This window comes from Pungitius pungitius, chromosome 20, assembly GCF_949316345.1.
Source record: "Pungitius pungitius chromosome 20, fPunPun2.1, whole genome shotgun sequence".
Taxonomy (NCBI): domain Eukaryota; kingdom Metazoa; phylum Chordata; class Actinopteri; order Perciformes; family Gasterosteidae; genus Pungitius; species Pungitius pungitius.
This window is the reverse complement of record NC_084919.1, coordinates 7,740,889-7,765,286: the sequence shown is the minus strand read 5'-3', so window position 1 is coordinate 7,765,286 and position 24,398 is coordinate 7,740,889. Positions and strand designations below refer to the sequence as shown.

General features: G+C 47.6%; 3 protein-coding genes across 30 annotated transcripts in view; 1 reads left to right on the top strand and 2 right to left on the bottom strand.

Annotated features, from left to right (window-relative positions):
* Nucleotides 1-14,289, bottom strand: part of xkr6b (XK, Kell blood group complex subunit-related family, member 6b) — a 35,467-nt gene extending 21,178 nt beyond the window's left edge. The window contains exon 1 of the mRNA XM_037448809.2: nt 13,294-14,289. Within this exon, the coding sequence (XP_037304706.1) occupies nt 13,294-13,853 (560 nt within the window). The 5' untranslated portion in view covers nt 13,854-14,289. The remainder of the gene's footprint in view (nt 1-13,293) is intronic.
* Nucleotides 1-24,398, bottom strand: part of rps12 (ribosomal protein S12) — a 209,637-nt gene that overhangs the window by 69,289 nt on the left and 115,950 nt on the right. For 2 of the 28 annotated variants that reach the window (XM_062559623.1, XM_062559641.1), the window contains exon 1: nt 20,908-20,917. The exons of 24 other annotated variants lie outside the window; for them this stretch is intronic. The gene's annotated coding sequence lies outside the window, so the exon portion shown is untranslated. Of the gene's footprint in view, nt 1-9,986; nt 9,997-20,907; nt 20,918-24,398 lie in introns of those variants that run through there. 2 more of the 28 variants (XM_062559620.1, XM_062559637.1) reach the window with 1 other exon arrangement.
* LOC134107852 (uncharacterized) lies at nt 16,662-24,027 on the top strand. The gene is made up of 3 exons (XM_062559791.1): nt 16,662-16,714; nt 18,274-20,897; nt 24,023-24,027. The coding sequence occupies exons 1-3, from the start codon at nt 16,662-16,664 to the stop codon at nt 24,025-24,027; spliced, it is 2,682 nt and encodes an 893-aa protein (XP_062415775.1).

Below are 24,398 nucleotides of genomic sequence, written 5' to 3'. Positions count from 1 at the left end.
GATAACTCTGATTGAGTCTAATTGTCAATCTCCAACCAGGATAAATACTGTGCTGAAATACATATATAGGAAGAGAACGATGGAAGGAGACACATAGAGGGGTTTTGGCTCGTTTTAGATGCAAGCAGAGGTGCTGCCACTGTGCAGCAGCATTGGTCCGACCAGTCAATGTAGCGAATGTAGGTCACAGTTTGCAGCAGGACATTACCTCATTAAAAGTTCTCGATAAACACAGCTCTCTGGCTACGGGCCATAGACAGGATGTGCAGCATGTATTTAGAAAAAAGGAGAGGAGAAAACCGAGGCCAATTTGAATATTCATGCAGCTGCAGATAAGTATTAAGACAACTGATTAATTGTAAGAATGTATATGGGAACTAGTGGAAATGAATCTTTGATCAGGAAGTCTATCCTTCACACGCTAGTTTCCCTTTCCTGCATCCAACTCAATCAGCTGACTGAGGGGATTTTGCAGTTTGCACCCGAACCAATCAGAATTTGCCAAGCCCTCGTCCGTCGGTTGTCATTTCGGTGACCGATTGATGCAATCCGCCTCCACCTCCAGTTTTCATCACAATCCGCATGGGCAATGAGTCCTTCCACACACTCACCAGGAATCACGTCCACAGAGATGTTCATCCAGGCTTTTTGTTCACTCCGTCACATGCAAACAAATCCTCACATCATATTTTTGTCCTAATGTGCACCCTGTCTCAAACGCAATTTTGTAATAACCCCTCAAGTGCTTCCTTTCAAAACTTCAGAGGAGCCGTTTATTACTTTTGGGAAGACGGCGACGATTCCCTCCGGCACCAAGCAGCTTGTGTCTGTGAGTACAACAAACTTTGAGGGAACGCCACTTTAGAGCATGCATTATAACTGTAATGCGTTTTTTTTTTTCCTTACTGAAATTTGAATGCACATGTTACAAAACATTCCACAGTCACCACATTTTTCCCATAATTCCCCCAAAATGTGAATATGAATCCAGAGACCTAATCTGCTTTATTTACATACCCGCTCTCCACCAAAACCACAATGGAAAAAATGGAAGTGTCAGATTTCTTTGTTATAATTGTGTTTTACAGTTGCTGTGCACAGAGCTATTTGAAACATTATAGGGAGTTGAGCAGCAAATAATTAATTGCATTATTTGTGTAATTTCAGATCATCTATTTAATCATTCTCACTGTAGAATGATTTCACTCACAGAGTCCCTGGCAAAAAGCAGCACACAGAGATCTTTCACAACCTCATCGTCAACTTCTACTGCAGCGCTCTCCGATGATCGCTTCGTCCTTTGTCTTCCCCTTCTTCAATCACACACACACACACACACACACACACACACACACACACACACACACACACACATAAAACACACACAACCACACACACACACACACACACACAACCACAACCACATGTAACACATCGATTTTCCCCCTGCACTGTTTTTCCCCCCCTCTGCTCTACACTAATTTAGCAAAAAGAAAAGCCACAAGCGTTGATGTGAGGCATGTAAATGACTAACTTTGAGAAACCTTAAGCAAATCAGTGTGTTAGCTCAATTAATTTCACAGTGTCTCTGCCAAGGACAGGTGTAAATGAAACCTGACACATCAAATCATCATCAACAGTGCGAATCGGGGACAGGAATGGCAGTGCTGAAATCCTCGTACAACATTTGTCTTGGTTTATCATGGAAATGTAACAGGTATGTGCACCTACGCAGATGGTGGGAGGATAATCAGAATTCATCAGGCTGTATTATCATTGGGCAGGTGTTCATGTAAAGATATACAATGTAACATAGTGTTTATTAGATGATATAGTTGCAACCGTTAAAATAACACATTTAAAATGTGATTATAGGCTTTGTAAGATATACATAGATTAATCTGTTCTATTCTATATGCTCAATTAATAATTACCGAGTTGAAGCAACCAGTTCATTTTGGGCGGAAATCCAGCGTAAAAAAACACTATGATCGACCCTCATAGCCTATTCATATTACAGTATTATGTAATAAATTGGTTCAAAGAATTGTCACCCTCTAATTAAAACCAAGATTCAATGCACAAATAAAGATTAGATTACTTTCAGAAATATATTATAATAAATGGAGACGCTGCTACCTTTGATGACCAGTTAGATCAAATGCATGTGAGCAGATGTGCAGAGAAGTAAGAGCGGCCTGTTAGGTCACAGCAGGTGCAGCGGAGGATCTTCTAAACTAAAGTCTGGGTGGGAATCTGCCTTAAGCTCTCATTTTGGGGTTCAAATACTGAAATGAGGAGTGTATCCCAGTGCTACGCAAATTTTACAGTATATCTGCTGCTGGCCTGTGATGCATGACACTGGTGCTTGTTGCTTCGTGTTCTTTATTCATTCAATTGTCCTCAAAGACCAGAGATTTGTGCCCGGCGGGGAGACGAGAGAGAGAGAGAGAGAGAGAGAGAGAGAGAGAGAAAGAGAGAGAGAGAGAGAGAGAGAGAGTTCGGCCATGCCAGAAAAAGACAAAGAGCGGTCTGAAATCTCTTGCGGCAGTGAGGACGAAATAAAACAACCTCTCTGTTAGACGCAAATGGTTTCTTGATAAACCCCAGAGTCCCGCGCGGGATACACACTATTAAAAAATGTCCCCGATAAATCAATAGACAGACACCGACACATACGACAGTGCTGCTTGATTTTCTATTCCCAAGGACTTCTCTAGAAAGAATTCCCATACTATTTTCCTTTTTGCCTTACCAAAATGTTAAGCTTATTTCAAAAGGAGCCGCATTAAACATCCCGCTAATCTTGGCGCGTTCTACATAAAACTCTGCAGAGCACGATTCCTTTCATGGCCGAACGTGAGGAAGAGGCAGAGATACGGAAAGACGGGGCCGCCTTCAAACGTTGAGGTCATAAAATGGGGCCGTTATAAAGAGTGGGTGTTTGATCAGATTTGTTCAGTCTGTCAGTCGTCATTTGTCTGCAGTGTAAATGGCCACACAGCTAATCAGAAGTGCTGCGTGTGGGAGTGAGACAGAGGCACCGAGGGGAGAGAAAATAGACTCGCCTAGTGAGGTCGTTTGGTTTGTGCGTCCTAGTCCAAGAGTGAGCAAAGAAATAAATGTGTTTTCAGCAAATAGTTTCCAACATAAAAAAAAAACATACATATGGTGGCAGGAGAGAAGGCAAAACCAGTGCAGATTAAGTATAAAGTAGAACAATGTGCATCCACATCCTATATGCTCTGTGCTGTGCCTTAAATTCCATAATGTGTATGCATACAGTTGTGGTCAAAAGTTTACATACACTTGTAAAGAACATAATGTCATGACGCTCTTGAGTTTCCTGTCATTTCTACAAGTCTGATTTTTCTCTGGTAGAGTGATTGGAACAGATGAAGTGAAGGTTGGGCTTTTTTGAAAGTGATCAAATCTGCTGGGTCAAAAATATACATACAGCAGAGCTAATATTTGGTTACATGTCCCATAGCCATTTTCACTTCAATGAGGTGCTTTTGGTAGCCATCCACAAGCTCCTGGCAAGCTTCTTGTTGAATCTTTGACCACTCCGCCTGACACAATGGGTGCAGTTCCGTTACATTTGATGGCTTTCTGACATGGACTTGTTTCTTCAGCATTGTCCACATATTCTCAATGAGATTTAAGTCAGGACTTTGGGAAGGCCGTTCTAAAACCCTAATTCTAGCCATTCTATTACCACTTTTGATGTGTGTGTGGGGTCATTGTCCTGTTGGAACACACAACTGCGCCCAAGACCCATCCTTTCGGGCTGATGATTTTGATTTTTTTTTTTGATCTTGAAGAATTTGAAGGTTATCCTCCTTCTTCATTATGCCATTTACTCTGTAAAGCACCAGTTCCATTGGCAGCAAAACAGCCCCACAGCATAATACTACCACGCTTGATGGTAAGCCTGGTGTCCTTGGGGTTAAAGGCCTCACCTTTTCTCCTCCAAACATATTGCTGGGCATTGTGGCCAAACAGCTGGATTTCTGAGGTCTTCCTTCTTGCACGGCAGCCTCTCAGTCCATGGAGATGCAAAACACGCTTCGGGTTCAGTCCTGCGCTTTCACCACCAAAGATCCACATGCCTCAGCCTAAAGATTTTGAAAAAGTCATTATCCTTATTACATGGCGCCTTGTTCACCTGCCCCCACAGTAGAGCCTCTCTATGTTGCCTCTGGCTGGTGCCCTATATTGCTCCAGTTTGCTGGCTTCTTTTCCTTTTGGCTCCCGATCAGTTCTAGGAATGCTTTTATAATTTCCCTCTCAGCAAACTCTTAACACGGTTGAGTCCCTCTATACTTACAGGAGCTGCTGTGCCGTTCTTGCAGATCCAAGGTCAAGACTGATAATTACAGGAGATCATGACTTTGCAGTTGTTACTTTTCGTCTCAAGGTTGTAAAAATGATTGCATTTATTTTTTGGCTTTTTCTTTATTTTACTTTTGTTTTGTGACTCATACACTTCATTTTGCCCTGGTTCATATATTTTCTGTGTTGTTCCTTTTTCCCCTTCTCCTTTTTAATTCTTTCTGTGAATCAATGTGGAATTTCGGCCTTAGAAAGTGCAGTATAAAGTACGTTTGCTCGCTTTCTCTAATGAGGAGCTCAATCTGTAATAATCTGGTTAACAACGTTACACCATTTCTGCAGAGCCATACCTTTCTCCCATGTTTTACACTATGCCATACGAGGTGAGCCAAGTGCTTTTCAACACATCGTAACATACGGCAGGAGAACATTCACACCTCCTAGTGAAGTGTGTGTTTGCACTCATACGCCCTCATTTGCATACATACAGGACATGCATACACACATTTGCTATAAAGGATGAGTAAGAGGCAGGTGGCTGAACTGACACGGGGGGGGGGGGGGGGTTTCTGAGGCGGGACAATCTGGAAGGAAAAGTTAGGGGGGGAGCAAATAGAAGGAAAAAAAACAGAGACAGAGGGACATGAAGAGGTGCGAGAGTCAGACAAAACAACCAGGAGGCGAAGAAAATGGTTTCAACAGCTGAAGCACACTCAGTGTGAAGCCATGGCCTGTCGGGCCTGAAGAGGTGGTGATATGTGACATGTAACAGAGGACTCCTGAGCTGACGACCTCTCCACTGTGATGCTGTAAGGTCTCCTTCAAGAACCCAATTATGTTCTGAAACTGCACCTGATGAAAGGAGAAAGCCACCAAGGCACAATCCTAATGAAGGCAGGAAGGACACAGGCAGGATGGTGATGCCTTTCTTCATTTTGTAGCATTTTATATTTCACCCTTTTTGAAAAGAATGAATACATTGTTTCATTCAAACACCTCTCCAACAATACTAATAACAAACTCCCATTAACGTCCCTTATTAAGTGCTGCTGCTCTTGTAATTAAAAGTCTTTGTTTTTGCAATTTGTCTGAATAAAAGCTGTACGGAGTATATTTGACACGGTTCTCCCACTGTCACAGTGTTTGCATGGTTTTGCCATAATTTCTTCGGATTGATTTGTCAAAGCATGCGCGCTCTTTTTTTGGGGGGCTTTGCATGCAGCATATTTTCATTTTGCTCATTTCTCGGTGAGTGTAACAGCCCACGGAGCAGGGGTATCACCATGCAAATAGAAGGCACAGCAAGAGACGACTGTGGAACCCTGCAAGTGTGACACTGTGAGAGCGAGAGAATGAACGGGGCTGTTCAATTATTAATAAGCAGAGATTGTGTGTTTATCAAACTGACGCCTGCAGCGTCGATCGTGATTAGACTCAAACAATGGTGGTCGTCTCCGAGCACTGCTGACGCAGCTCCTAAGACACAGACACTCGGATATGAATAAAACACTGACAACATCAAAAAGGGCCGGGAACTGCGTCTCCGTATCATCAGATCTGGATTTTGAGAAATACTCTATTTCAGTTTGATAATCCGTGTTTGATTTACTTATGTTTTCAACCTCCTGGTATTATGTTATAAAAGATGAGTTAACTGTTTATACATACATACGTCAAGGGACTTCCATTGTGAGTCCTTTCCTGGCTCCTTGTGTGCTTGATGGTTTCATCGAGCATTTAAGCTCAACCTAGATTGCATGCGTGTTTGTGTTTGATTTTATAGTGGTTTTGTTTGACTTTCAGAGCATGATATAACTTTCCAAATAGGTTTAGTATTATTATTCCTTAACTAACGTTGGGTATTTTGCTGTTGAAGCTCTTGAGGAAATACATCTGGGTCTTTTTTCCCCTTTCCTTTTCTAAATGTCTGATTTTCTCCACCTGCCATTTGCTTTCTTCCTCTCCATCTTTTGTCATCTTGTGGTCCCGCACAGTCGTGGAGCAACATTGCTTTGACTTGAGCTGAAAAGTGGCTGATAGCTGCCACCGGCTGATTCTCAGCGGGTTCTGAAGCCCGAGCAGCCCTTTAAAAAAAGGACTCATTCTGTGGTCATATCAAAATCTTATTAAATACACCTCAAGATCCTTCCCATGTTGGTTATATTAACCTCTCCTATTTACAGCATTTTATTATTGATTAAACCACTAGTTCATGAACTGTGTTGCCACAGTTTACTGCAGAAATTAGATCTAAAAAAGGACAACAGAATGTGGGCAATCTGAAAATGCCCTGCAAGTACACGATGGGTGGCACGGCAGGAAAAAGGAAGACAAGGAGGAGGCGTTGCGATGTAATGGGGCAGGAGCCAGATGCTCCAGTTTCCTTGACAGAAATGGAGGTCAAGTGCATCTTTATGTGAAGGCAACACAGGGAGAGAGGCAGAGACATAAAGAGAAAGACAGAGGGGAGGGAGGTAAGATGACTTCAACTAGAGAGACACAGCATTTGAGCCCAATCTCTACAGCTAAAATGCAGTGTGGTGTCTTCTCCAGGATGGACAGAGGAGCATAAAAGGCCTCACAAGGAGCCTAAGAATATGCATTAATAGGTGTAAGCGATAGGGAGGGATACAAATAGAAACATTTGTCAACTTGGCAGAGAGGACGGATGGTAATGAGGTGGTTTGAGCTTACAAAGAGCACTAACGGATAGCGAGTGTACTGGGAGAACACATGATGATCTTAAATAGCACATCTGGGAGAGTAGGCCTCGCCTTTTCCAGGAGAAAGGCTGAAAGATAAATATGTACATTTTCTCCAGTCGAAAAAAAATCCCTGGTGTGCGAGCGTTCCAACTCACTCTCCTCTCAGCCCACTTAAAGATTTTCTCTGAGCAAAAACTGCTGTGGACAAATCTAAAAAAACATAAATTACGCAACATGCACAGTATCTTTGCTGTGAGTGTTTCAGTGCAAGCTGTAGAGGAGGATTGATGGTTTAACCGATGCGGCCGACTTGATTGGCAAACGAAACGAAGCTCAGTGAGCAGACAACAGTCAATAAACCCCGAAAGCACTGAGCCAGGTTCCATAAGCAGGCTAGCTACACTTGTAAACATGTAAACATACACAGAAGCAAATTGATCAAATATTCTGAATTTGGAAAGTACAAGTCACCTGTGTGATTTAGAAGATTTGAAGGGAAAGAAGAAAAAACAACCGAGTTATAATCTGATTTCCTTACGATGAGCACTCAAGTCCCAAGTACCTCCTGTTATGTCAACTGGGCACGGTGGTTTTAAGCAAACATTACTCATGTAAAAAGCAGATTTAAGGGAGCTGTGGATTAATACACTCAACGCTCTTGTGAGAAACTCTTGGATGAAGATGGCGCCCATATTCATCATAATGAGCCGACACGTCCGTGCTGAGGCTCCCTGATGTGTCTGTGCACAGGGGATTTTTCATTAAATGAGGCAGCCGAAGCAGGAGGGGAGGAGTTCATTGTCCACCAGGCCACACCATCCATCTCAGATCCCAGGGCCTGAAAAGAAACCGGACGCGGCGATTTCTTATTCTGCCGAGGTGCCCGTGTGTGTGTGTGTGTGTGTGTCCGCGAGCGAGAGAGAGAGAGAGAGAGGGAGGGAGAGGTTTGCGATTTCAGAACGCAGATACGGAGGTGTGTGAAAAAGAGCCAGTCTCAACTCCCCTGAGAGGAGCCTTGTGAATGGGCGGGTACACATATCTCGACGACCTGCCTACGGATATCTGTCGGTGTGCTTAATGTGCCTATAACCAGCTCCGTCTGTTGACCAGTCTTGAGAGGCGGCGAGGATTTTAAATCTTTGCCCTCCAGGTTCAAAATATTGTGGCGCCGAGGAGATTACATGAAGCGTCGCATATGCTCTTTATCCCCGTTTTATTCTCCCTGCACTGAGCTGTCTCTGGATCTAAGCCCGGCGTCATGGCTTGTCGAAATGGGATCGCAATCAGCCAACATGTTAGCGCCTCATTTGTTTTAAGGTTTCACCGGCAGCATTCTGCTACGAGGTTCTTCCCTGTCTATTAAGAGGAGGGACATTCGTATTCAAACAAAAACAGCAATGCCGGATGCGACATTTTGCAGCGGTGCTGTCTACATAGAAGGGAAATAAAATTCTGATTCTGAATCTAAACAGCAATCTTCTCCCAATCTCCTTCAACTCAACCTCACATTTCTGTGCCATTTGAAGCTTTCTGTCTCTTTATCCCCAGCTGTGAAGCGCTCCAGAAAAGGCCGCTGCCCCCCCCCCCCCCCCCTGCATTTTGATTGGCCCGTCCGTCCCATAATTAGGGGGTTTCTTGGAGCGCTGGCTTTAAAGGTTTGTCCCCTGTTATCAGTGCTAATGAGAAAATGAGTAACATTACACTGATATATTCCCTAGCTGCAATAGAAGTGTAACTTGTTGTCTGTAAATAATACACAAAAGAGTATTGCAGCTTAATAAAGTGTAAAGTGTGTGTGTGTGCCCTCGTCATCTTTTCGATGGAATGGTATTCCAAGTATATTTAACGTGTTTCTGAATACAAAGAAAGTGAGCCAGCATCAAGACCCTCCTACATATGCAACAACGAAAAACAATCTCCCTTTAAAAAAATCCAGGAGCCCACTAGAACCGGCAGTCAGTCGGTTATTTAATTCTCTCCAAAAATACTCTAATGCTTTGACTTTAGAGGTAAGTGGATGAACTCATCTTTTGCCGCTTTAAACTCGCAAAACACAATCGTCATGATGCATCCGAGCTTTCCTCTTTTCCCTCTTTCAACCCGTCAGCTGTTTTTTTGGGTTTTTTTGTTTTTCCTCGACAGTGCAGCTGGTCGCATTGTATCATCTCAATGTCTTGACTCACCGCGTGTACAAACCTTTTTGGCAACAACAAGCAGCCCGGCCAGCCAAGAGAGGCTTTTGTCTAGTCCTTCCCAGTCTGTATTAATGTTTACCAGACTAGGAGACATGAGGCAGATGTCAAACATGAGGCAGTTTCGCCGAGTCACTCGGCGGTGAGCACGCTCTCCGGATAAAAAGCATAATCCAACCATCATGTTTGTGGTGTACTGTACAATTGCAATGAGGGGGGGGGGGGAAGAATTATTTGGCAGCTTCAGAAGTGGGATTGACGACACATGGAAGATTATTGAAGTCTAGTGCATTCTTAAAAGGAATTATGTGGCGAGTAAGCACTAACTCAACACACAAATACGTGACCATGGACATAATGTAACAAGATGAAGAAAAACAGGAAATAACACAAAATTTATTTAATGGAAATTGTTATTCAAATAATACAAACTCAAAAAGACAACGCCAACATTTTATGTTATGTTTATGTAACATGTATGTTATTACATTACATACGTAATCAGCTGCCTGATGAATCCTCTCAAGAATTAAGTAATATATTTCATGTAAGTCCACAGTCTGTTGCAACCTTCTCTTTATATAGCAAGGGTACAAATGTGCACTGAATGCGTCAATATCTAATGTATAAATATCAAAACATTACCCATATCTATATCCAGATATAACTCCATTGTTGTTTTGAGGCTATACAACAGAGTGCTGTATTTCACAAGGAAACTGTATGAAACCCACTGAGACAATATGAATCAATACACACTCTCATGTACACACATCCTACTCAGTTTAATTTGGTACAAAGCAGCTTAAAGTGCATTAAAACCTATCGCAGGGATTGAGTGAGGATTTCAGCACTGGACAGCTCTTTATTCGTGTCGTCTGTGGAGGATCTTAATCTACTGGAACAGGGGGGAACTGAGGTGACCAGTGCTACTTTTTGAAACTTTTTTCAAAAAGAATGTTTACATTTTCCTGACCTTTTTAGTATTCAAGATCCAAAAACTGCTCGATCCTGCATTTCCCATGATGCATATCCAAAATACATTGCCGTTAGTCTTCATTAGACCTCACTGCCTCCAAAATGTCCACTTCATTCACTCTCGGTTGCTAACTTTCTTTTCAAAATGTTCTCAAGCTTGAGACGATCAATGTTCGTTGAAATAATGTTGTCAATGATTTATTTAGAGGATGGTTTGAATCGATTTTCTATTTTGAGAAATATAATACAGTATAATGAGAAACTAAAGAATTGCATCTCATACAATATCGTCACCTCAAACTGTACCACATTAAAAGTCATCAAGAAGACAAGAAATTGCAAAATTCTGCTGGGATTTCCCAACAACGAAGAGCTTCCAGAACTTCCAGAAAACAACCTCCTGCAAAGCAATGTCGAATAAAGTTATTCCTCAGTCCGATGCTAATTTGGGTTTACACTGATTAAGCTGTCCGTCACACCACCGAGAGACCTCCGTACGTGTGTGTGTGTGCCTGAGCACATGTGAGCGGAATCCATAAAGTGGAGGGAGACACCGTCAGCGGCGCCGGTGATTCACGGGGAGGACGACGTGCCCGAGCTGTGGAGGCCCAGCGACAGAGTGGGACGGCGGATGGAAGAGAGACGATCCTTCAAGTGGGGGACTTGGAAGGATCCTGTTATCGAGTCGGTCCTCGGGTGCACAGAGGGAAGGCAGCAAAGTGGTAGCGCTTGTGGACTCCTGTCAACTCTTCCTCTTAGGCTCTTCCTTTAATGACGGCAAAACAATTCACAAACTGATACCGTAGCATCCTTTTAAGACTGCTTAAGATCTGCAGTGGCTTTGAAATCCTGTCATGGAATGAGATTGCCCATGTGATGACAACATACTCGATATGGCAAATTCAGACGACGAATAGCACCACATGATGGCCCTGAACCCTTAAATAAGCAAAGTGCTGTTTAACAGAGATTCACTGGCCACGATACAAAGTAGAATGATGACGTCGTGCCACCGATTGGCAGTTTGACCTCTCACACTGGCTACTAATCTCCATATCAAATGTTAGCCCTGCGGGTCTTAGCCTGTGAACTCTCACTAAGCTGACAAGAGCATCTTTGACCCCGGAAAACCCCGAACCAGCAACCAGGCGCCTCGGGTCCGAAGGGAGGCAGTGGCCTGACCACGATCCTTCGCCACAGGCCTTGTGCTGTCACAACAAGCACACCAACGCGTTATGTATGCTTGAGTTCCTTATAAGCCAGTTTCAAATGCATTTGCTTTAACGACACTTTACCATTGGACAGTCATGTGCTTTACGCTTATCGCCTGTTGCCCGGCAACCAACAAACACTCCTATAGGAAGCAGTCATCCGGCCTCTTACTGGACCGATAATTATTGTCGTTGTAGGTTTTTGAACAGACTAAGCAAAGCAGATATAACGTGTTCATTGGTGAAGGTCAGAGGTGTTCCTAGATGGACCCTGTTACCTTTGGACAGATGTCTCCTGGTGCTTCCACATGCTCTCAAATTACGTTGTATGTATCAACCACTACAACCACCAAAACAACTAATGACAGCGTGCAACAGTTCCCAGCACTATCTTCTTCCCACTTCCGATATGAGCAAACATAATCAATTAGACCGCAGTAGAGTAAATAAACGTGAGACAATACTACTGCAGCTAATCAATAAAATAGCCTCAAGGTGCAGCTCAAAATGAGTCTGAAGAGGAATGGAGAGTGTCCTTCTGGGAAATTGCATTTTAACTGGTAAGGATCTCAAATCTAACTTGAACATACGTATGGAGTCAGAGACTCTCTACAGCTCCAGGAAGTTATTCTTATATAAATTATCAGGTCAGTGATGTTCAGTTGAGATTTTACTCTTCCTGCATGTGAGTAATTACGCCTGTGGCACTCAATGTACTCAATGTTCTCATGCATTGGTCTGCAAATGCAATCATGCCATAGATAATCCATGGAAACAGCTGCTAGACACAAATAACAGAATCAGTGGTCAGTCTCAGCATGTGATGCAAATAAAAAGAAGAAGAAAAAAATCACAGCAAATGTCGACTGAAAACGATTTTTCTGCGCGGTTTTACATTCATTTTCAGCCCCTGGCAGTCCTTCACAGAGCAGCCGTCATGCGTTACAGCCCCCCCCCCCCCTACACACACATTAAATGCCAGCCACTGCGTCTGTCTGCACCAAAACAACTCGCTGCTCAGAAGCTTCGGCTGAACAGCCCCGTTGGTGTAAGTAAGGTGAGCGCATCGGTGTCACATTTTACTACGCCTCAGGCTGCTGCATGTCACAGATTACGCGCGGGCACGTACACCTCGAGCCTCGCCGCGGCCCCCCGACGCATCCATTTTGCCCCTCCCCCCCCCCCCCCCCCCCTCTTCACACTACCCCAAAAGGCTTTATTGGGGGTGGGGGGTGGAGGGGGGAGACCGACCATCGATGTTGAGCGTCGCAGAAGAATCGATGACATCATGTCTGTGAGGAGGGGGGGGGGGGGGGGGTGTTTTATGTGAGCCGTGAAAACAGATGCTCGTCTGGCCTCTAGTTGCAGAGTTAAAGTATTTTATGCGGGGAGGGAGAGGGGGGTGAACTGAGGAGACCGTGCCTGGCACGCGCTCAGACGCACACATCCGCGCCTTCGCGCACGCTCACACGTACACATGGAAGCTTTTGGCTACTACCTGTCCGGGTCTGTTCCTCGCCACACGAGCGCAATGACGCACTGTGATGAAATAATCCTAGTTTTACGCCATTTCTGGGCAACTGTAGCAATTCGCCGTGGACGCATTTGGCCGAGGGGACGGGGATTGGTGCTTCGAATGTATTGCATATATTGAAAATGCAGATGCAGCCGTGTGTAACACAGAGTGGAGACCGTGAGGCGAGCGTAATGGAATCGCCACGGTGCCGCTTTTCACCCAAGTCATGTCCACAACAACGGGTTATACCAGGTGACAGTCAAGAGGAGGTTAGGGAGGGCAGAGATCCTGCAGAAAGTGAGAGGAAACACTGTGCTTTTGATTCTCCCAAAGGCAGAACATGAAGTTTGTCTTACCTCCACACTTGTCCCAATTGAAATATGTGTATGACGGTCTGCCAGACCCAGACAGAGAGGCGGCAGCAGCTGTCTCTCTGCAGAGTGGCCGTAGCTCTACGACTCAGCCCCTCCACGGAGCCCAGTCCCCCTCCGGTGTAATCCTGCACAAACCACCTGAAGCTCAGGATCTGGACCAGAACCGAGGGCACCAGAACGAAGAACAGGGTCAGGCACGACCACAGGAAGTCCTGCTTGTGGTAATAGTCAACGGCCAGCCACAAGTCGGTCCCCACGTCCCAGAAAAAGACCAGCAGCGCCAGGATGATCCACAGGCAGTCCAGCCAGAGGCGCTCCTCCTGCGGTGGCCGCGCCGCATCTCTCCCCTTCCCCTTCCCCCGGAGGTAATGCAGGCAGGCGCTCCGACAGCCCCAGTAGCACGACGAGGTGTTGCAGCAGTGACATATGTGGAACGAGCTGCTGTTCCGAGGGTCGTCCTCTCCGGTGCCCACCACCTCGTCCAGGTTGTGCAGCTGGGCGAAACCGGTGACGACCCCGCGACCATCGGATTTCGCTGCCATCTTTCCCTCTGATGTTCCCACCTCCTCCGGCTTCCGGGGTTCGTGACGACACTTCCCTGACACCTGTTTTGCACCCCAAATGTTGGAGCCATCTAAAAGCGGGGTGTACGTGCGCAGCTGTCGATCCTCGTGTCCTCGGATAGCGCGCCCGCGGCGCCAGGGACGCAGCGCATCTCGCCCTGCTTCCCCTCTACTGCGGATCTATTTGCTCCTGGAAACGGTTATCTACAACGCAAGTTCAAGTAATTTAATTGGAAACTCATGCATCCAATTGCGCTTTTTTTCACCTGCGTACCAATCTCATTCCCTGCTGCGCAGTTGTTTCCCTCTGTGCAGCTCTCTCGTCCAGCTGCAAGCTGAGCCCACCGTCCCTTCAGTGTCCCACCCCGACGTTATTCATCCCCCCATCTCTCCCCTCCTCTCTCTCTCTGGCTCACACACACTCTCTCTCTCTCTCTCTCTGACGCTCACTAACACACACACACACACACACACACACACAGTGTATCGCCCTCCCAGCATGGTTGCCATCTCTTTTGAAGCCCCCAAATATCGAGGAGACGAGTGCATGATGTAATGCGACATGCCTGATCACCGCCAAGTCTTTAATGTTATTTGCACATTTTATTCAGTCACAGTGACACTGTTGGGTCATTTCTTGTAGGCCGACAGAGGAACAAAAACAAAATGCAATAGAGAGTTTAAGGACCATGTGCAATCTATTTTTTCTCCTGGAACTACAATGTCAATATTCTGGTAAAATCATGGTTGTATTTCTAAAGGGAAATAGACTTCTGCCTCCATGAAGTACACATCAAGGCACCTATTGGCAACATCTATGAATTTATATATTATATGTCTCCTATATATTCATTCAAATACTGTATATATGACTACAAACGTTTGCCCTTTCTGCTACATTTTTCTTTTTTCCGCAGTCAAAGCTTTAAGCAGTTACTAAAAAGTGAAGCTTTCCCCACTAGCATGCAAAGCACCAGTGACTCAACATCACTGTGATTAGACCGAGCTGCTGTACGGGGTCATGACCAATGTGAGACTGATTGGCTCATGTCTACTTCACCCTTTACTGATCTACACTGCTCGCCTGGTTGGACGCCGGATGTGAGCGGGAGCTGTCCAGTGCTGAAGCCTCTGAAAAGAAACCTTCACAAGAAATACCAGACAGTGTGGTCTTTGTATGTGAAGGAGTGCATAAGAAAAGCCTAATCATATAGAGAAAGTAATCAAAGAAACACCTCATATGTACGTGGTTTCTTTCCACTAATCTGAATGAAAACTAAGAATTGATCATTGCATAATGACAAGATCTTTGCCCGGTTGTCTCGCGAATCCCCTCGAGACGTGTTTTATGACTAATAAAGGGACGGCTTGGTTGCTTATGATCATATGCCTTTTGTATTTTTACCACCAAACAGCAGATGAACATTAAATCTGCATTCTGGTGTCAAACATTCCTTCTGAACACTGAAACAAAACACATTTTTGATTGGCGGGAGACCTTAACGTTAACATGTTCACCTGTGCTGGTTTTGTAATGACGATAGATCACATAAAAGAAAAAATTCTCAACACATTACAGAGAGGTGAAGCATGAATAGTTTTTTTTAGTTTTCTTGTCTCTGTAGTGCCAGGACAAGAGATTTCATCGGACCAACTCACTTCATTATTTCTGATGGGTTCACCGGGCCAGATCTTCTCTGCTTTCACACCAAAACAGCCATATGTTTTCTCCCATTGAGATGTTCTCAACCACTGCCAAATAAATAAAAATACAACAAGGCCGTTTTAATCTGAATGTGCTCAATGATTAACGTGAATAAAAAGCATTGTCTTTCAAACAAAGCATCATTTCAATGAATAATTAGAATGTTATATCACCACACTCACAGCAAATTATCAGGTTATGTATCTGGGTATGTATTTTAATATTATGTCATTTTTATTTATTTGTGAAGGGGGTCCTTGGAGGTTTTTCAAACAAAGAAGGGGGCCTAAAGTTACAAAATGTAAAGAACCCCTGCCTAAAATACACCTAGAACGATATTTTTGTAATTTACATAACAGTTACAACAGTTGTGTTTCTCTTTATTATTATTATTATTAAAGACAAGCAAAGGGAATGACCATAGACTTATTAAGATAACCTCCATTCTAACTTCCGGTTTCTATAGGAAAACAAGCCACAGGACCAACATGAGTGTGTGCGAAGACGAGTGGGCTGATAAATATAAGAGCAGACTTTAAAAGAATGCAAAGCAGGAGTCAAAAGAAAGAACTCAGAGGCCTTTGGAGGAAGAGATGAATAAATCCGATTGTGTGTGTTTTCACACAATGAACCCATAGAGGGTTTAATAATGCTTTCTACCCAACTGTTCTTCTAATGTTAATCCTGCATCCTGGGAGCGAAGTGCTCAGGTGGAGCAAATCAATGATGCATTGTGGGCCAGGCTATTTTATGTTTTGTGCTTCACAGGTGTGAGTGTGTGATCAATAGAAGCTGCAATGAGAAGCCGATGACAATTCTTTGTGCGAGTGTTTGTGCTGCTTGAGCATAACCAAAATGTTTAGGTCACTCTGCCATGTAGACTTCCCACTGCACAATATCAAATTTAAAACATGATGCTATTTATTTATATACGCTTCCAATGTGGTGGATTTTACTGGAAGGCAAAAATGAAACTGACATAACTTTGAGAGGAGGGAGCTTTTCTGCGTTCTTGAACTGTAAAAGTGTTTAAAAGAGCGGCAGCGATGCTGTACTAAATGATATTCATCAGGTTAGTGCTCATGTCAAATCTCATCAGGCTGCCTAAATTGACAGTGAAACCTGCATCTAAAAGGTATGTCTGCTCTTCTGCACTAAGATATAAACCAGGGGTGCTTTTCTAAAGGAAAGAAAAGGGGGCATTGCTCATTCTAACACCTTTTACAGGCACACATGTATGATGTGACCTGAAACGTGACGCTTTCCCCACTGGCATGCAAAGCACCGCAGGCTCCGCTCTAGACTCGGCATCACCGTGATTGGGACTGAGCTGCCGTCTGGGGTCACGACCGACGTGAGACTGATTGGCCCACGTCCGCTTCCCCCCCTCACCGCTCCAGTCCGCTGAGCGCCTGCGAGGCCCTGACCCTTTGACCTTTTGGTCCCGTACGGAAGCGAACGCACGGCATCTGCCGAGTGTGCCGGTGCGAAACATCGAGGTAGTGATGAATCTTTCAGCAGCACTTGCACTTTTTCTCTGTGATGAGGGGGAGTACCGCGGCTGCTAATGTTTACTGAAGAAAAAAAAAAGAGGAGAAATAAAAGTATTACGGGACGTGTTGTTTTGCTAGACATCATTCTTGGCCGCGACAACTTTTTTTGACTCTCTCAGTCCAAACACGAGAGCATTTCACTAAGTTGCATGTGCAATGTCTGAATAATTTGTTACCATTATTCAGGTGTCATTTTGCTTTTCCGGATCAATTTAAGAAGGACCTCTGGTCTGCATGTTCTTCATTTCATGCCGTGTGTGTCATGCAGTGTTGGATTCACGTTGGTCTGGTCTTGGCCTTGACTCAACGACTTTTATTGGTCTACTTACAACACTCTGGTCTCAGTCACAACTTTTTGGTGTTTTTGGTGGTTGTGGTGGCGGGTGTGGTTTCAGCCCGGCTGCAGGTGGGAGAGAGGGGGAGTGGCTCGGGGAACAGTGCCAGGTGAAAATAATAACAATCACCTGGGGATAATGACATGTGTGTGTGTGCTCTCCCCTTTATAGCAGTGAGGCAGGGGCGAGCGAGGGGGGGGAAGACCGACCGAGCGAGCGGCGTTCCTGCGAGCGGAAGTAAAATAAATATATTTAAACCGACCACCCTGTCATCGTGTGTCTGTGTCCGGAGCCCTACCGACCCACCCCTACAGTGGCACCCAACGTGGGGCATGGCGGATGAGGGACAGCAGGCGATGCCGGCCCAACCTGCGCTGGCACTGGGCCAGATGATTGGGGAGCTGGCGGCGATCCAGAGGGACCAGGCCGAGGCTAACCGGCAGTTCCTGGGTGCGCTCCAGGCCCAGGTGGGGAGGCAGGCCCAGGCGCTGGAGCTATTGGTGTCGCGGTCGGGACCCCCGCTACCACCACCGGGCCCGACGGCGATGGCGGGCCTGACCCTCCACCGGATGACGGCAGAGGACGACGCCCAGTCCTTCCTGGAGGCCTTCGAGGCGACGGCGGAGGCATGCTGCTGGCCGGAGGAAGAGTGGCCGGTCAGGCTGGTGCCCCTCCTGACCGGGGAGGCGCAGACGGCGGCCATGGGGCTCCCCCCGGCGGCTCGGAGAGACGGCCGTGCGGAAGGCCGTGGTCGACCGGCTGGGGCTGCTGCCCGAGGACCACCGGCGGCGATTCCGGGGGGCCAGGCAGGGGCCAGAGGATCGGCCGTTCACCTACGGGCGGCGGCTCCGGGACGCCGCCGCCAGGTGGCTCCGGCCGACGGGGGTGGAGACAGCGGCAGAAGTCCTGGAGGCGGTGGTACTGGAGCAGTTCGTGGAGGGGCTCCCGGCCCGGACGGCGGCGTGGGTCCGGTACCACCGGCCACCGACGCTGGAGGCGGCCACCACCCTGGCCGAGGACCACCTGGCGGTGCACCGCAGCGGACGGGGCGGCCGGGAGGGAGCGCTGCCTGCGACGCAACCGGCAGCAGCGCCAGCCGGAGGGAGCCCGCAGCGGACCACGGAGCGGCCCACACCGGCCCCACGTCGGCCGCCGGCAGCTGTACACCGGGACCCCCCGACCGCAGCAAACCCCGGCACCCTTCCTGACCCAACGGGAGGTTCTCAAACGCCAGGGCAGGAGTGCTGGAAGTGCGGGCGGCTCGGCCACCTGCGGAGGGAGTGCCCGCTGATGGAGGTGGGGCAGGTGATCCGGGTCGCCGGCGCTCCATCACCCTCCCCCGGCCCGGGAGCGACGTACCGCGTTCCGGTAAGAATCCAGGGGGGTACACGCCAGGCGATGGTGGATTCGGGCTGCTCGCAGTCCATGATACATCAGAGCCTGGTTCGGCCAGGGGCATTGGTAGAAGCGTCGCGGGTGAAAATTAGGTGTGTGCACGGGGACATTCATGAGTATCCCATAGTGTCCGTCGAACTTAGGTTCAAGGGGAGAAAATATAGAATAAAGGTCGCGGTTAGCTCCCACCTGACGCACTCCGTAATTTTGGGGACGGATTGGGAGGGATTTAACACGCTAATGGGAGAGGCTGCGGGGGTGCGTTCACGACCGACAGGGACATGCGGTATTTGTGCTGTGCTCAGCGGTGACGCGAGGTCGTCCGACGCCGCCGGGGGAGGGGGGGAACCGGCGGAGCCTCCCGAGGAGACTCCGGCGGTTCCCGAGTTCCGCGCCATGGAAGATTTTCCACTCGAGCAGTCTCGTGACGATACTCTACGCTCAGCCTACGACCAGGTGATAAAAATTGATGGTCATTTGGTGCGCCCTGACGTAGCACTGTCGTACCCGCACTTCTCATTGATTAGGGACAGGTTGTACAGAGTGAGTCGTGACACTCGAACGGGGCAGGAAAACACCCAGTTGCTGGTGCCGAAAAGCCGCCGGGAAATGATTTTCCAGGCGGCTCATTATAATCCGATGGCGGGTCACATGGGATACGGGAAAACACTAGACCGGATAATGGCCCGATTTTATTGGCCAGGCATCCGGGCGGACGCGCGCCGCTGGTGTGCGTCCTGCCCGGAGTGTCAGCTAGTCAATTCACCAGCCATCCCGCGTGCCCCGCTGCGGCCTCTACCGCTGGTGGAGGTCCCGTTCGAGCGCATCGGCATGGATCTAATCGGGCCATTCCACCGGAGCGCACGCGGATACCGCTTTGTGTTAGTCCTCATGGATTATGCAACCCGGTATCCGGAGGCGGTGCCATTGCGCAATATCTCTGCAAAGAGCGTCGCGCAAGCACTGTTTCAGGTCATCTCCCGGGTTGGAATCCCGAAAGAGATTCTAACAGACCAGGGCACCTCGTTCATGTCGCGCACACTGGGAGAACTTTACGGGTTACTGGGCATTAAGTCCGTCCGCACCAGCGTTTATCATCCCCAGACTGACGGGTTGGTGGAGCGGATGAATAGGACGCTGAAGTCCATGATTCGTAAATTTATTAGCGACGATGAACGTAATTGGGATAAATGGCTTGACCCTCTGTTGTTTGCAGTCCGGGAGGTCCCCCAGGCCTCCACCGGGTTTTCCCCCTTTGAGCTTCTGTTTGGCAGATCACCAAGAGGGGTGCTGGATCTTATTAAAGAAAGCTGGGAGGAAGGTCCGAGCCCCGGGAAAAACGAGATCCAGTACGTCCTGGACCTACGAGCAAAGCTCCACACACTGGGTAGGATGTCACGAGAGAATTTGCTCCAGGCCCAGGAACGACAACAGCGGCTGTACAACAGAGGAGCCAAGCTGCGAGAATTCACACCGGGAGAAAAGGTACTTGTATTACTTCCTTCTTCCAACTCAAAACTCCTGGCTAAGTGGCAAGGGCCCTTCGAGGTCACACGCCGGGTGGGGGATGTTGATTATGAGGTGGTGCGGTCTGACAGGGGCGGGGCTACACAAATATACCACCTCAACCTCCTGAAACCCTGGAGGGAGGCGGAGTCTGTTTCTCTGATTTCCACAGTATCGGAAAGAGAGGACCTGGGGCCGGAGGTGCCAAAAGCGGCCAATCCCACCCCGCTCCCGTGTGAGGGTCATCTCTCTGAGGACCAGAGAGCAGACATTGCCCAGTTGCAGGAGCGGTTTGCTGATGTGTTCTCCCCCCGGCCAGGCCGCACCGACCTGATAGCGCACCGAATCGAGACACCCCCGGGGGTGACGGTGAGGTCACGACCCTACAGACTACCCGAACACAAAAGAAAAGTGGTTCGGGAGGAATTGGCGGCTATGTTGGAGATGGGGGTAATAGAAGAGTCCAACAGCGCCTGGTGCAGCCCCATCGTTCTGGTGGCCAAGAAGGATGGGACTGTGCGGTTCTGCGTGGACTACCGCAAGGTGAACGACGTGTCACGATTCGATGCTTACCCAATGCCCCGGGTCCACGAACTCCTGGACCGGCTGGGCACTGCACGTTTTTTTACGACCCTGGATTTAACTAAGGGCTACTGGCAGATTCCCCTGTCCCCAGAGTCCAGAGAGAAAACGGCTTTCTCCACTCCGTATGGTTTGTACCAATTTACCATGCTTCCCTTCGGATTGTTCGGTGCTCCGGCCACGTTCCAGCGCCTCATGGACAGGGTGCTGCGTCCGCACGCCGCATATGCAGCCGCCTACCTGGATGATGTCATTATCCACAGCACCACCTGGGCGGAGCATGTGCGGCGGGTGGACGCGGTGCTGGAGTCGTTGAGGCGGGCCGGGCTCACCGCCAACCCGGGGAAGTGTGCAGTTGGACGGAGGGAGGTACGGTATTTGGGGTACCACTTGGGGGGGGGGCAGGTGCGTCCCCAGGTGGACAAGACAGCGGCAATTGCAGCCTGCCCGCGCCCCAAGACGAAAAAGGAGGTGAGGCGGTTTTTGGGGCTGGCAGGTTACTACAGACGGTTCATCGCCGGGTTTGCGGACCTCACCAGCCCCTTGACCGACCTGACCCGGAAAGGTGCGTCAGATCCGGTCCAGTGGTCGGAGCAGTGTCAGCGGGCGTTTGAGAAGGTAAAACAGACTCTCTGTGGGGAGCCGCTCCTCCACACACCTAACTTTTCTCTCCCGTTTGTGCTGCAGACCGACGCGTCGGACAGAGGGCTGGGGGCCGTTTTGTCCCAGGAGGTCGGGGGGGTCGACCGCCCGGTGGTCTACATCAGCCGGAAACTGTCGGAGAGGGAGGCCAGGTACAGCACGGTGGAGAAGGAGTGCCTGGCCATCCGGTGGGCGGTGGGCTCCCTGCGCTACTACCTCCTGGGACGCTCATTCACCCTCTGTTCGGACCACGCCCCGCTCCAATGGCTCCACCGCATGAAGGATACTAACGCCCGGATCACTCGGTGGTATCTGGCCATGCAGCCTTTTAACTTCAAGGTGGTCCATAGGCCGGGGACGCAGATGGTCGTGGCGGACTTCCTCTCCCGCCCGCTGGAGGGAGGGGGGGGGGAGTAAGCTAGGCCGGACGGCTCCCCGGCCTAAGTCGGGCGGTGGGGGTATGTGGTGGCGGGTGTGGTTTCAGCCCGGCTGCAGGTGGGAGAGAGGGGGAGTGGCTCGGGGAACAGTGCCAGGTGAAAATAATAACAATCACCTGGGGATAATGACATGTGTGTGTGTGCTCTCCCCTTTATAGCAGTGAGGCAGGGGCGAGCGAGGGGGGGGAAGACCGACCGAGCGAGCGGCGTTCCTGCGAGCGGAAGTAAAATAAATATATTTAAACCGACCACCCTGTCATCGTGTGTCTGTGTCCGGAGCCCTACCGACCCACCCCTACAGTGGTCTTGAGTATCACTCTGATTACCAGTTACAACCAATACATCTATTCTAAATTCTATACATTCTATAAATCACTGACACAACGTAAAATTCTATTTCCAAAATCCCAGAGGCCGCTGTGATTCATTACAAGCAGATAACAGAACAAACAGCTAGAAAACCATTAAGAACACAAGGTTGGATGAGACATTGTCTTTAGGAGAAACAGAGGAAAAGCTTGGATGGGTAATGTGTAGGTGTTTGAGAACACAAACTGTCAATCCTTCAAAATTTGCTGGATGATGTTCCAAAAATACTCAGAGCTCATCAGAAAACCTCTGATCTGCATTGGCATGTGGAAACTCGTTATGCTTAATCACAGTTTAAACGCTGCCGGTTGATGTTACTCATCCAATGTACTTTTAAAAGAACGAACAGTTATGTGTTTGATATGTTTATTCATAATTCTCCCTCACGTCCACCTATGCACAGCCAGGTAAACACATTTTGTGTTGACTCTTTAAACATTTTTACTGCTGAGATAAAAGTAAACATTTTTATAAAGATATATATGTCGTCTTCTTCTGCACAGGTTCATTTCTCAAAGCGTTCTGTCAAACAGTTTCTTGCGTTGCACTGGGAACTGCATATTTGCTTTGAGTTTTTTAATCTTCTTTTAAAAAAAAAGGAAAAAAGCGACATCCAAGCATCTTTTCCTCAGAGGAAGGCCAGTCATTTGGCTTGTAAAGCGACGCTGGGCTTCACATTCAATTAAACCCTGGCGTCCGTACGTGCATTCTCTATGACGAGGGCTGGAAAGGCCCAGAGCAAACCATCTATTGTGAAGCCCAGACAGGTTGCAACTGAAGCAAATACTGCGCTGATTTACAATACATCACACACACACACACACACACACACACACGCATAAATCCACAGCGCCCAGACAGAGATGTGCATGAAGCACACAGGCCCATCTGCTCTTCTTCTTCTTCTGCTCTCGCCAAAAGTGCTCACATCATTTGGGAGTCTCCCGTTCGCGGTTGGCGCGTGCTTTGAGATTGCAGCAGGGCCGTCCTCAGTGCTATCCCAAAAACTAAAAAAAAAAAACGCGGAAAAATTTCAGACTGAAAATAAATGTCTTGGCAATAGCGGATGCCAGTTGATGGATCCCATTATCTAGTTGTTAGGATCCTACATGATTCACGAGCCTACTGATCCGTCTCCTGCTCTGTTGAGATATTTCACGTCGCTCTGCTCAGATACTGGGAGGACAACCTGTGTGATGCAGCACAGATATACAGAGTTTGGAAGATCCGCCTCCCGTATGACAGCAACAAACTTTTGGAGCTCTGTACTAAGTTACATAAGAGAGAGTCGTAGCTTTTCAGATTTTGAATTCAAATCATGGCTAAAACCAAGGCAATTATCCATCCCTCTGGGACTGCAGATTCAAACGAGCTTAAATCTAACTCCGGTACAGCCGTGCACACTTCCTCTCAAATAAATAGATAAAATAAATTCTACTCTTCTCATTTCTAACCTCAAGTCCCCCTCGTCTCTGTTAATATGTGTGTTATTCTGATTCAATCTGCCACTACCCCTGGTGTCAGTTATTAGATTGAGGATCCTTTCCTGCTCTTGAGCTGTTTGGATGAGCTTGGCCTTCATCACACAAGTAACCCCATCATGTACCTCACCAATCTGCCATAGTCTAGACACACTGTATGTACAGTTGGCAGTTTATTTCTTCTTTTACTGTATTAGGTTATCAATGTGGCATTGATGTTGGGGGCTTTTAGTGTCTAATCTGTCAGGGATTTTAAATCAACGTATTAGTGAACTAACGTCAAAATGTCACCACCTAGTGTCCCGTTTAGATACTGTGAGGTGTTTCATTTAGCAGAGGAAGATGTATGATTTAACATTAATAAAACAGCAGCCTGACATGGTCTATGAAACAGGTATGTTACAATATGCTTTGTGCCATGAGGAATTCTGTTGGTTTCTATTTGATGACCAACAAAATAACACATTAAACTGAAGTACTGCTTTAAAATGACCAAGCTATGGTGGATATCCTTTTAAC